This window comes from Drosophila navojoa, chromosome X, assembly GCF_054131105.1.
Source record: "Drosophila navojoa isolate 15081-1374.11 chromosome X, UAZ_NAV_1.0, whole genome shotgun sequence".
NCBI lineage: Eukaryota > Metazoa > Arthropoda > Insecta > Diptera > Drosophilidae > Drosophila > Drosophila navojoa.
In genome coordinates, this window is record NC_142895.1 from 25,977,501 (window position 1) to 25,990,981 (window position 13,481).

General features: G+C 44.3%; 1 protein-coding gene across 7 annotated transcripts in view; it reads left to right on the forward strand.

Moving 5' to 3' along the window:
- Positions 1 to 13,085, forward strand: part of LOC108656661 (uncharacterized) — a 36,066-nt gene extending 22,981 nt beyond the window's left edge. For 6 of the 7 annotated variants that reach the window (XM_089263350.1, XM_089263356.1, XM_089263354.1 and 3 more), the window contains exons 2-5: positions 7,262 to 7,489; positions 7,570 to 7,679; positions 7,763 to 8,068; positions 8,882 to 13,085. In XM_089263350.1, the coding sequence (XP_089119476.1) occupies positions 7,622 to 7,679; positions 7,763 to 8,068; positions 8,882 to 12,489 (3,972 nt within the window). In that variant the 5' untranslated portion in view covers positions 7,262 to 7,489; positions 7,570 to 7,621 and the 3' untranslated portion in view covers positions 12,490 to 13,085. Of the gene's footprint in view, positions 1 to 7,261; positions 7,490 to 7,557; positions 7,680 to 7,762; positions 8,069 to 8,881 lie in introns of all 7 variants that reach the window. The other variant, XM_089263351.1, reaches the window with a different exon arrangement.
- The last annotated feature ends 396 nt before the right edge of the window (positions 13,086 to 13,481 follow it).

Consider the following 13,481-nt stretch of genomic DNA (forward strand, 5'->3'; position numbering starts at 1 on the left):
TTTGTTATTAGCTGAAAAGTGCACAAGTGGAATTTAAGGCTTACAAAGTTATCAGGCACAGTGATCGCTGACTAATTGAAACGTTTTGGCATTGTACACGACTAATCCTCAAATGTATCACACAGCTCTCAATAGAGTGAACAAGACAATTGCTCGAAATGTGAGAAGAGCAATTTAGTTAGTTAATCAAACCTTTTTCCTATGTAGAACACATAATTGTAGACAAAACTTAAGCTAAACAGCTCTCTGAATCGGTTGGGAATCAAATTGAATTTAATGAGCTTTTCAATAGTCCCGTACTCTGATCTACTTAATATAGTCTGGTCTCAATCAGCTCCCCACGCAATCGCCCTGAAAGGGCTAAAAATGTTTGTCCAGGCCAAATACTATTAACAATTCTTCCATATTTACTCATCCGTTTCTCGAGACCAGCCATGAGCCAGAAGCTTTGCTTATGTAACTTGATTATCTATTCAATGTTTACCTATACCTGCCTACGTATAGAATACGATAACTGAAGTGGCGGATCCAAACAATTAACTGCAGCCGAATACCCAGCCTCGAACACCTCTCGTGACCCACTCCGGAGTTCTCTTGGCGGCTGGCCAATTCGTATTCAAGTGCCTCGAACAGCAAATACGGCGATAAAGACACCCGCTGTACGTTATTTAGCATAAGTTCTTCTATTAGTCACTCGAACCGGCTGATAACTCGCCCCTAGTTTCTATTTCTTTTTCAATTTGTATCTTTCGCTGTCTGTTTCGGGTCTCTGTTTAGATAAAGGCGCTGTGCCCACTTTTCTACAGGTGACTTTATCATGTATACATATAGTATATATGGGCACAATTTGCATAGCTGTTGTGGCTTTACTGACTAGTTTGCCTCTGAGACGAGACTGAACAATAATAGTAATAAAACATCGAAACAATGGGCAAAATAAGCTTAAAAAACAACGAATATATAATACTCTAATCTATAAGGCCAACTTATGATTATATGTATATAGATATACAGATATAGCTTTATTTTTTCACATCTTTAAAGTTACCTTCAGTTGAAATGTACTTGGAGCTAGAAATCTTTACACCAAATAGTATAGTAATAACTATATAGCAATAGCAGTAGTTGCGTAAGGAGTGACTAGGATTTATCTACGAGCTTATGCTGCTTAACCAACCAGTTTCATAGCTTTACATATTTCTGGGAACATTATATTTAGGCTTTGCAGTCCATCTACAATCTCTGCTTTATATTTATAGATAAATATTTATACGAAGATCGTCACATAACCCCTTTATGCATACATACATATAACTTCAAGCATACATTTATATATATATGTATAAGATCGATGACATATTCGGCCATAATCACATTCAAAAGTCAACCTTGAATCGGTTTTAACATATGAATATACAAAATGTATATGCTATTGTCATCAATTATCGATATATATATCGCTATATGCATTTATACCATATACTATGCTTTGCATGCAGTAAAAGTTGTTGACTTCGTGTTAAAATGCGAATACCCTCGGCTAGGGTAATACACAATGATGAGCATCCAATAAAAATTGCCGCACGTCGCCGCATGTGATATCATCGCCTAAGTTTGGATCAGTCTCAGCTCTATCTACAGCACCCCTCACCCCTCCAACTCCCTGTTCCCCGTTCCCTCCACAGTTGCAATGCCAATGCCAATGTCGCATGCATTGCACAATGTATCTGAAAACAATAAAAAACAAAAACTCAGAAGGCAGAAACTCACATGAAATTCCCAATATCCATAAATGATATAATACACAATACATATGTGTGTATATGTGTGTGTAATTGTGTGTGAGTTATGTACAGGTGTATGCAGATGCAATCAGTTATTCCTAAGCCCCGATTAATCATCAATCACATACCCGTTATTGTTGTTGTTGCTGTTTCTTGGGATATTTCATTGTGGTTTACCTTGTTTTTTATTTCTATTTAATTTTTTTTTGTATGTTTGTACTTCTGATTCGGTTTATTAGCGATTGGGGAAATGGAACGTCGCACATACATATATGCTATAATTTTTAAGGCACACAATAATAATGGTCAATGCATAACGGTAGAAAGTTGCCAATTTGATTGCCAGCTATAACGGTAACTCATGGCAACCCCTATAAATATTCATAATCTGAACAGATGTACCTACATACATATATCCATATACATGTTTATTTATAAAAAGGTCCAACAACTATATTTGTATGTACGGCAGAACAACCAATCCTAACGTCGTTAGTATCATTAATGGATGAAAGGTCATCCTCATTATATAGTTAGAAACGGGCATATTACGCAAATTCCAATCGCTCTTATACTATATATTCTATATATTATAGAAATGGCTGTGCGCTTATAAATAGAAATAGAATTCTTAATAGGCTACGTGACTTGGCTTTTAACTTGGCGCTTAGCCACTCACAGCTGGCAGTGGCTTGGCTTTGATTTGATAATTATGTGACATCAGAGCTCCATCAGGCAGTCAGCCACACATCTATAGATATTCTGAGAGCATACGATCAGGAATATAGAAGATGATGTGAACTAAGCTCTATGAAATTCCATATAACCTCTGTAGTTCAAAGTCCCGCTCTCTGAGAAATATTAATTGAGCCTAAATTTGTGGAGATATCCCGAAGTGTTTTCTCTCACTGATATAGCTCCATTACAGCTGCCTTTCGGTTATAAGTCAAATCTAGCGAATAGCATATAGTTTCGATAGCTCTCCACTCTTTCACTCTCTGAGGATTCTTTCTTTCTCTTTTTGCGTTATTCTTAAATGTTTCCTCTCATTTACCTACGAGCAATCTATATGCAGATCTGTAATTCGTGTCCTTGAATGCTTTCCCTAATATAGTTCCCCATAGGCTAGACATTCGTAAACTCCTTTGCAAATGCTGATCCATTCTTCCCTTCTATTCATTAAATTCTTTTAGGATATATATCGTCAGATCCGTAATTCCGCTCCGCCCTTCTACTTCTCTCTTCTTTGTGCGTCATTCGCAAGTGTTTCTCGAGCAACATTACTCGACTCTTTTCTTAGTTTATCAACTATTGAGATAAGCTGTATTGCACATTGCCTTATAGTCGTTTCAATAAAGATAAACGCATACCAATATATGTATATATATATAGACGAGTAAACATCTAATCTATATATCTGAATTAGCATACGAAGCTGAAGTTGTTTTCACTTAATGATGGGACAACATTCGAATTGCGTTTACTCTGTCAATACCTAATTGCAAACTGAATACTGCTATATCATCTGCTGTCTGTGTGCAGTATGTGTATTAACATATAGACACCTATATATCGTAGTATATGATTGTGTTGTTTATGAATGAGCGACTTTCGACTGCTGATAATTGCGGCTCGAATCAGCCACTATAAAGATATAGCAGACGTGTGACAGTATATGTCGGTGTGTATGATACGATAAGTAGATATTGATAGTTAGCAAATCAACTGGTTGGATAGAGCGTAAATATTATAATATCCGGTTTCCTCTTAACCAAATTCTATGAGTTGACTAATTGAAGAGCGTTTAGTTTTAAATATACGAATATGTATATATGTATTTGTATTTGTATTTTTTTTTTTTTTCATGTATGTATATGGAACGTGATGATTTTAAAGAAAAAATTGTATACGTCGCCTTTAGTCGCTTTGATAGCCGAGGAATTTTTTCTTACTCATATTTATTTCAAGTTTAACTAACTGACTATAAACTGACTCTCTCTCCCTCTCTCTCACTCTCTCTCTCTCTCCTTCTCATACACACAAACACTTGTGTTGCTTTAATAGCCAAAAGAGCTGAAAAAATTGATAAAGCAGAAATAATGTTCTAGGCGATTTTTGTTTGGAAAAGGTTTTGCCCGGTTCCATTTCTCAAAGCATTGAAAATAACAACTCGAGCAAATAGCTAAACAGTGAGTAAAGCTTAATTAGCCTGGCTAATAGGGGGGCTAATTAGTGGCTCAGCTCGTCGCAGTCAAATCGATTTACAGATGCCTCAAGGTGCTCAACCTAAGCGAGGGGGGCTGTGCATGTGTGTGTGTGTGAGTGTCAGTGTGTGTGTAGGACAGATTTCAGTTGCAAGCCGGGCACGTGTCTCAATTACACACACGTACATACATACATACACATACACATGCATGTAAAACTATGCGGTTAGTAAAGCTACCCCACAACAATTGCATGCATGTACATACATGCAGATCAACAGAGAGAGAGAGAGAGAGAGAGAGAGAGAGAGAGAGAGAGAGGGTATGCCACATTTGACGGTCAGTATGTGACAGCGAACTATTGCTCTTTCTAGTTATCGCTTATGCAGTATTGTTGTTATCCAGATGGGTATAACAGGGATTTTTACTGTCTAATACGCATAAGCATTAATCTCTCTTCCTCCATCTCTCACACTTTCTCTTTCTCTATTTCTCTCTCTCTCTCTTTCTATCTCTCTCTCGCTCTATCTCTTATCTATATAATGTATAGTATATATTTTAATATTTATATTTATTTTCCTCAATCTATCTTCCTTTTGTGTTCCTCTTTTCTTCTCAGTCTATCTCTCTCTATCACTCTCTCTCCCTCTCTCAGTTCTTCTAAACTTTCTTCTCTTTCCCTCCCCATTTCGTTTTCTTCTGTCTATCTTAGCGTGTATTTCTTTCTCTTATTTCAATGCTCACCCTCTTACCCCTCTGTCTATTCATTCTTAGACTTAATTTTCTCTTAATTCCTACCTACCTACCTACCTACCTCTACCTCTTTCTTCTGCTCTCTCATGCTCTGTCTCTTCGTTCTCTCTCTATTCATCGCCCACTCTATCTTTTTCACACACCACCTCTTTCTCCATTTATATCTCTATATCACAGAGTAGCATCAAGTCTATCATTCCTGTTGCTGCTTTTGCCTTTATAGCTGCAATTGCAAGTAATTTGCATGGCCAATGAGTGACAACAACAACAGCTTTACGGCTATAATATCACATGAACATTGTCATTATTCAATCAAACGAGCTCCCACCTCCAACCCCTTCACAATCCCTCCTCTATCACCCAATCATGCAACACCTACCCGACCCCCGCCTACACTTTAGCCCAAGTACGCGACAAGAGACGCGTGCAAATCGCGCACGTCTTTTGCCGCCTGCTGCTGGACAGAGTTTCCCAGTGGGTATGTGGGGGTTGGGGGTTGGGGATGTGAGCGTGCTATTCACTATTTTAGAGGACAATTTGCGCTAAGCTTAATGCAAATAGCAACTGACTTCACAGGCTAATTAATAATAGAGATGGCTGCATGTGTGTGCTCGTGACACGAGCAAACATGCCGATACTTAGTGAGTCACACAACGGAAAATACCTGGAAACCGAAAGGAATATACATTTATTATCTAATCTATGCTACGTACTATCAAAAAGAACTAAAACAAATGAATACACAAATATATACATACATATCCATAGTTAGATCAGCTTAAAAGCAAAATAACGATCACAAACATAATAATTAATATGATAATAATTGATTTTAAAAGATTCAATAGTTATCGATTGTCACGCGCCCATCGCTGATTGCCTATCGACGGTTATCGTTTACCAAGCAGCAAAACTCTTGTGAGCTTACGACTTTTAACACACACACACACTCACACACGTGCATATTTATTTATATACCATACACACACACACATACAAATCTTCTTTTGAGAACTTTATGATTATAATAAATTGATTTGTTTATGAATGCATGCAAATTTTTGAGGGGGGCAGTAAATACTTTAACTCGATTGCGCCTGTTCTCTAGAAGCAATCATTTTTTACGACTTCGGCAATACGAAACGGTCCATAAATTGGCCAATTCGTCGAGGTTTATCTGGGCATTATTGTATTTACCGCAATTTACGCTGTCAAACAGAGACTAATTTTGGTTCAGCTCAGCATATTGATATATTTTATATATATCTGTATATGTATGTGGGTGTATAGGCAGACAAATTTGTATCTTAAGTATACAAATTTATTTCGAATCTGGATGGCATAGATGTGTTTATATCGTTTACACTCAATTAGCTGACCATTGATTGAGAACAGATATTTTAGTTTTATGGCAATCACGATAACTTTGCATAAATATACTCTCTACGGTAGTCTAGAGAGGCGTATTTGCTTTGTGGGACTCTTGAAATTGATTGAAATAGATACTCCTCTGCTACTTCTTTTTTTTAAGAGCCATGTTGTGCCTTCCTCCTAGTCCCCAGATATCCACTATCAAGGTAATTTTAAGTTTCTATCGAGCTAAGCATTCCAAAATGAGTATTCGCTTGAGCCAATCCAATGAATCTGATGGGAGTTTTGCTTTTTTTAAAGATTTTTTTGTTTCACTTAATTTAAAGCTGACATTAACTTTGACTTTAGCTTTGCATTTCACATAAACTTTGACTCTGATCTTAGCGTTAGCTTTGTGTAGCGTCTTAGACTTGAACTTCAGCATATAACTACGCATTTGACCTTACTATTCAGTCGGAGTTTTAGTCGTTACCCATTATGGTGAATTGGTCATTGAGCTTCATTACATTTCAGTTACACGTACAATTTTAACAATAAGGTGTAATCTTAACATTAGCTTTACTTTAATTTGTCTTCAACTCTAACTTTGGCTTTAAATTACAATCTCACTTTTAACACGGGCATTAATAAGAAATTGTGATTGAGAGCTGTTAATTTCTTTAATCTATTGCTATTGAGATAAACATCTGACTATCTGCAAATGAGACGATCATAACTTTCGTCTTTTTAGCATTGACGCAAACATTTGAGGTTAGTTTTACGCATTCCAGCTGATATGCGTCTTTCGTCGCTTATCTAGCTGACATAAGCACATCCAAAGGCTATCAGAACTTACCTAGTATGCGTGAGTGTGTGTGTGTGTGTGTATTTGTGTGTGCGTGGGACGATAAGAAAGCCATTCATTACACAAGGAATGCGCGTATGGCGGCTCATGCTCTCTATGGAAACTGGAAAGGGGAGAACGGAGGAGAGGACAGAAGAGATACCTGTTATCAAGCCATTGGTTTTGGCTCGTTCTCTCTCTCTCTCTCTCTCTTGCCTCCCTCTGATAAGAGCGCTGGCGTCTTGGCATAGTTCTTTTCAAACTTTTGTATTCGTTTTCTTTGAACGTAATCGTAATCAGGCATTCGAATGATTTTTTACTTGCAGATTTCGCAGCGCACAAATCGCACGCCATTTTGTATTATGCTTCAGAAATATTACGAAACATTCTAGAGAGGGGCGTATTGGAGCAACAACAACAGCGATCATAGCAATAATCGATTAATCGATCGATCAATCAATTATCAGCACCAACAACAAGAAGAAGAAGAGAAGAAATCAACAAACAGTTGTAACACAAACACAAACGGAAACGGAAACGGAAACGAAAAACAAGTTTAATTCACTACACAACCTGAACGAGAAAGAGTCAAAAGTCTATATATATAGAGAGAGAGAGCGAGCGAACGGGAGAGGAAGTCAGAGAGTGTGACAGCAAGTGAGCGAGCGAGCGAGCCACGCCCCAACATGAGCAGCATGAAGGGCGGCTTCACAACACTCAATCGCTGGTTTGGCCGCAAAAAGGGTAAGTCTTTCCAGCTAGCTAATATCCCAGTAGAACTGATCATAGCTTACTCTCTCTTTCCCTCTCTTCTCTCCCTCTTGCAGACAAATCGGGCGTGGGCAGCGCCAACGGCAAGCTGTCAAAGTCAACCACACAGCTGCACCACATGTCCACAGACCAGGGCATTCACATCAACGAGGCTAGTCAGCTGGATTACAATCGCATCACCCCTCTGCCCGCAGCCACCAGCAACGCACCGTTCGAGCAGACCTTCCGCATCACCGTGCTCCTGCCCAAAGATCAGCTCTATGTGACCCGACTGGGCGCCCGTGTGCCACTCAGCAAGCTGCTCTCCCTGGTCTGCGACAACAAACAGCTGGATCCCGATAAATATGAGTTCCGCAATCCAGGTGAGCCTGATCTGAAAGCGATATATCGATCACATCCAGTAGAGTAGAGTAGAATAATTTGTTGAATATATAAGAGGAGAGTCGCAAATATCTGAGGGAATGTGTCGAGAGATAATCCAGCTAGGCTTTGCTTGTGCTTATCAGAATATTGATGTATTACAGGCATTCGAGAAGCTTCAATTGAAGTTACCAAACATATGTAGTGGATTGAAGTTTAAATGCCACAGCTAGCTGAATCTCAAATCCTGTTAACTATGAATCGTCGAACCACCAACAATCTATAGATCGATGGATGATAATCATTTCGATAGTCTTATAGAGTAATAAAGAAATGGTGCACGATTCTGGGCTTGATAGTCATAAAGAAAGTCCTTTGTATTGACTCCGGAAAAAATCCTTGCTTTTGCTTTTCTTAATTGTAGTATCTAGGGTTACTCTAAAGAATCGTATCTTATCTTTGCCCCGCTTGAAAGTGCTTATGATAAAGATCTTTACTCAATTAAAAATCGTCACGCCTTAGGGTATATGTAATTATATATAGTGTGAGTTACGAAAGCCCTAGGAAGTTCTACTAAGACGAGCCCAGTTTTTGTACCCATAAAAGTTAGTCCGTTTGATTAGGCAACTCACAGCTGTTCTTCCAACTTCTGTCAAACCTTTAAAAATCATATTTAAAGCGGTGCACTACCAGCACTACCTCTAGCACATATTGTGAAAATCTCCATTAGTTGAATAGAATAAGTTATATTTGAGCGACAAAGGAGCTTCAACTAATCAATCTCTCTCTTTCTCTTTCTCTCTCTCTTCCGACAGTGGATGCTAGTCAGGTGTACAGCTGCGAGTCAAGCATCGGAGCAGTGGGTCTGTCGGAGATACGTTTGTGCCACAAGTCGGAGTCCTACGACAGCTTCAATGCGGACTCCATGCTCAAGTTTCAGCGGACGGGCGGCACTCGGGATTCGCTGAGCAGCAGCTCCGAGTTCAGCAGCAGCCGGCACTCGCACTCCAAGCTGACGGCCAAGACGCCCAGTCCGTACAGCTCGAGCAACTCACTCAACTCCATGGACTCCACGGGCATGAACTACACGCGCACACCCGTGGTGCCGCCCAAGGCGCTATCCGTAGCACCGCCGCCGCGCAAGAAGCGCGTGGCGCCACGCCCACCCAGCCAGGTGGCCATACCGGAGCAGTCCGTAGCGCAGTTTAACGAGACGCCGACGCCGACGGCGACGCCGGCGCCAACTCCAACGGAGCCCGCCTATGCGGTCATTGTGAAGCGTCCACAGCTGTGCATGTCCACGCCCAACTTGGCCAGCACGCCGGAGCATGCAACGGAAGCGGAGACGCAGCCGTCGTTTGAGGTGGACTGCAATGGCAACAGCGCCAAGACCCTGGATGGCGGACACTATGCCACGCTGGAGCGCAGGCCCTACTCGCAGGCTTTGCCGGAGCCGACGCCGCGCAAACGTCTGCTGCAGCTGAAGAAGAAGACGGCGCCAGCACCGCCTCCAGAGTCGCCGGGACCGGCAGCTGAGGCGGGAGCTGAGGCAGCGACTGCGGCTGCAGACACCATATCACTGGCCTCCTCCACGACGGTGTCCATGACGGAAGTGCTGCCGGCAATACCGCAGCCAGCGCCGAGGATTACCACGCCCGTTCCAGTGGCCACATCGACAGCACCAAGAGTGCAGCAGCAGCAGCAGGAGTCGGAGGCAGTGCCTCCTGCACTGCCCACTACAGCAGCGCCCCAGATGCTGAGCAATGGCAGCCAGAATGTGTCCAAGGTGCTGTTGAACCGCACGCCCACGCCGGAGCCCCGCTCGCTGGGCAGCGCCACGGAGGAGGAGGAGGACAACAACGATACGGCCTCCAAGCAGGCGGACTCGGGCATTGGCGAGCCAGTGCCCTCGCCGCTGCCCTCCAGCTCGCCCTCGCCCGAGCCGGAGGTGCAGCCTCTGGCAGACCACAAAGCGCAGCTCGAGTCCAGCTCGGAGGAGGACGACGAGGCCATCAAGGTGTACAACTTTAAGACGTCCTGCAAGAGCTCCGTCAAGGTCAAGGAACTGGTGCTGAGCGCCCAGCAGCTGGAGACGGCGGCCGATGAGCAGCCCTCGCCCCTCTCCGACACGCCTCTGGCCCAGACGCCCAGCAGCCCGAACAGCGAGCTGACTTCGCTGTCCTCCTGGAACTATGCGGGTCCCATATCGCCGCCCCCGGACTTCTCGGACAGCGCGCAGTTCGCGGACCGACAGCGGCCCAAGAGCAGCGAAGTGGTCAACGAGCTGTCCTCGATCATACAGCAGCAGCGGCTGGACACGCTCATCCGGCAGGCGCCCGAGCAGCCGCAGCAGATCGAAGCGGCCAAGCCCAACCGGCTGGCCAACTTTAGCATCGCATCAATTAGCAACGGATCGAGCAACAAGCGCAACAGCAGCAACAACAGCAACAACAGTAGCAACAACAGCAACAACAGCAACAACAGCAGCAGCAGCAGTTCCCCAACCATCACACGCACCGACTCCTTTCAGTCGCCCAGGCACAGCCACAACGGCTCGTCCCTGGGCATGCGCCTGCGCAGCTCCTCGCAGCTGTCGCTCAACCGGCTAGAGCTGAACGGCCTGAATGGCGGCCTGCAGCAGCGGCGCTCGTCCAGCGAGCTGAGCATTGGCGAGTCGCCCTCGCTCCAGAGCCTCGAGCTCATCAAGACCATATTGAGCAACTCGCGCAAGAACAGCCTGGCCACAGATGCCGCCGACTCCACAGAGGCGCGACAATCCCAACTGGCTGAGTCTGAGAAACCAAAGAGCAGATCGACTGCGTCGCCCACAGCCAAGCCGGTGTCAATGGACCTGACCACGCCTGCAAGTCCACTTGAGTCCACAGTGGCGTCCCCAACCATAGTGACGCCTAAGGCCGTGCCTGTCAGCACAGTCGTGTCCCACACAAATGAGCACACATCCGTAGCTAAAGAGGCTGTGCCGGTGCCGGTGCCTGTTCCGACAGTCGAGCCCGCAGCTGACGCTACATCCGCACCGTCAGCTGTCACTGCAGCTGTGGCCACTGCTGTGCCTGCAGAGAAATCAACGGCTATAGCTACAAAGGTGCCGCTGGCTCAGCCTGTGGCTGCGCCCACATCTGCTAGCAAACTGGAGTCACCTGTGTCCACACCTCCAGCTAATCCCCAGGCAGCGGTGCCCATTGCAACTGCCCGCAAGGCCTCACTGCAGGAGGCACCAACGACAGAGCCCGAACCTAAGCCTGAGCCCGAACCCGAGCCAGAGCGAGAGCCCGTGCCTGAGGTGGTGCCAGAGCCAGCGGCCAAGCCGCTGCCACAGACGTATCGCTACTCCGGCCCGCCCAGCATCAACTTTGCCACGTGGAGCGAGCGTCCCAAGTCGCAGGTGGCTATCAAAAACGAGGGCGACTACATCTATGGCGGCGCCAGGGCCGGCACAGCACCAAAGCCCGCCACGGCACCCGTCAAGCTGACCATTGAGGTGGCCTCGCCGATCCTGCGCATGGGCATTCCGCGCAAGGAATACCACGTGCCCATCACGGTCAAGCCGCTGCGCGACGACAGCCAGGAGCAGGAGCGCGCGTCGCCCGAGCCGGAGCAGGAGAAGCCGCCCGTGCAGCAGGAGGTCATGGTCAAGCCCTCCACGCTGCCACGTCCGGCGAAGAGCAATCGCTTCACGCTGCCCGCCAGTGTCCAGAGCAACAGCAACAGCAACAGCATCAACAACTACAACAACAACAGCAACAGCAAGAGCGGGACAACCAATTCATTGCCACGGCCCATTTCGACGCTGGAGAAGGTAGCGACGCCAGCAGCGCCCGTGGAGCCGGCGGCAGCGCCCTTTGGCCAGAATACGCTGAGGCGCACGGGCTTCAAGGAGCGCATGCTGGCCAAGGAGCAAAAGGAGCATGAGCAGGCTTTGAGCGTGCGCGTCTCTGTGAACGGAACAACAAGCCCAGCACCAGTGTCAGCACCGGTAGCAGCACCGGTAGCAGCAGCGGCACCAGCAGCGGCAGCAGTAACGACAGCGCCAGCAGTGAAGCCAGCGACGCCAACGCCAGCGGCAACGCCAACGTCGCCTTTGATGCCAAAGCTGAGGAGCACCAAAGTGGAGCTGAAACTGGAAACAGTCGAGCCAAAGCCAGCGCCAAATGCGCTGCAAGTGAAGCTGCGTCCCGTTAGTTACATGGCCAACAAATCGACAGCCACGCCCACGCCCACTGCTGCTGCCTCTGCCACTGGCACGCCCTCGCCGCCGCCCCCGCCGCCAATGCTGAGCAAGGCAAAAGCGATGCCCAAACTGAAGGCAACAACGCCAACGTCAGCGTCGCCGTCGGCAGATCCGCGGGATCAGCTGCTCGAGGCGATACGCAACTTCAAGCGCGAGGAGCTGAACCGTGCCTGAGCGAAGTAGAGGAAGCATAGAGAATACACACATAGAAAATACCGAAACGAAATGCACAAAGCGAATGGCGCAAAATGTTATCAATTCAATTCAACTTTTTTTTTCTGTTTTCGATTTTGATTTGCAACTTTTAATTTGTTTGCTTTTATTTTAATTTATGCATTTTATGATTTTTGTGTAAATGTAAATAATTAACAAGATCTGGCCGATCTTGTACATTGAAGTCCAAACAATATGCACATTTTTTTTTTCTAATGTTAGTAACAATATTTGTTGTTTGGCGCGCTTTTGAATAACAACACAAAAGAATATATATATATATATATGAATATATAACTATATATACACATATATCAATTTTTTTAACTATTCTTAATACTTGTTATCAACTATGTAATTGTATGGCTCTACTTTTTTTTTGTAACAAAAATACTTTGTTTTAGCTTTAAGCACAAGAACCCAAAACAAAATGAAAGAAAAGAAAAGAAAAGAAAAGTGAGAAATGCGAGAGGAAAAGGCAAGTGAATGTAAACGATATTTGTCTATATCATATTCTGTATATCATAGTGAATTATAGTAACCAATTTTCTAACCAATGGGACTGGTCTACTTAGTCGTGTCAAAAAACATAAGCAACTATAACAAAAGTTAATCATAAAATTTAACCAACAACTAATAGCACAAATAGCAAGGCGCGCGCATGAATTGGAGCGCTAATTATGCTTATAAATTATTATTAATACATATTTACACACACCCACATATACATAAACACACGAACACAAATACATATATGTACTGTGCGCTTAAAGTGCATATTTTATTGATACATTAATAAATAAAACGCATAAAATGACAAAAAAAAAAGAACGAACTTTTTAAATTCTAACTTTGAATTAACAGGAAGTAGTGTATGGGCACCACCGCACGCTACTTGGCAGCACTGACTGAACCAAGACCGATATTTATGTTCGACCAATGAATATCGAAAG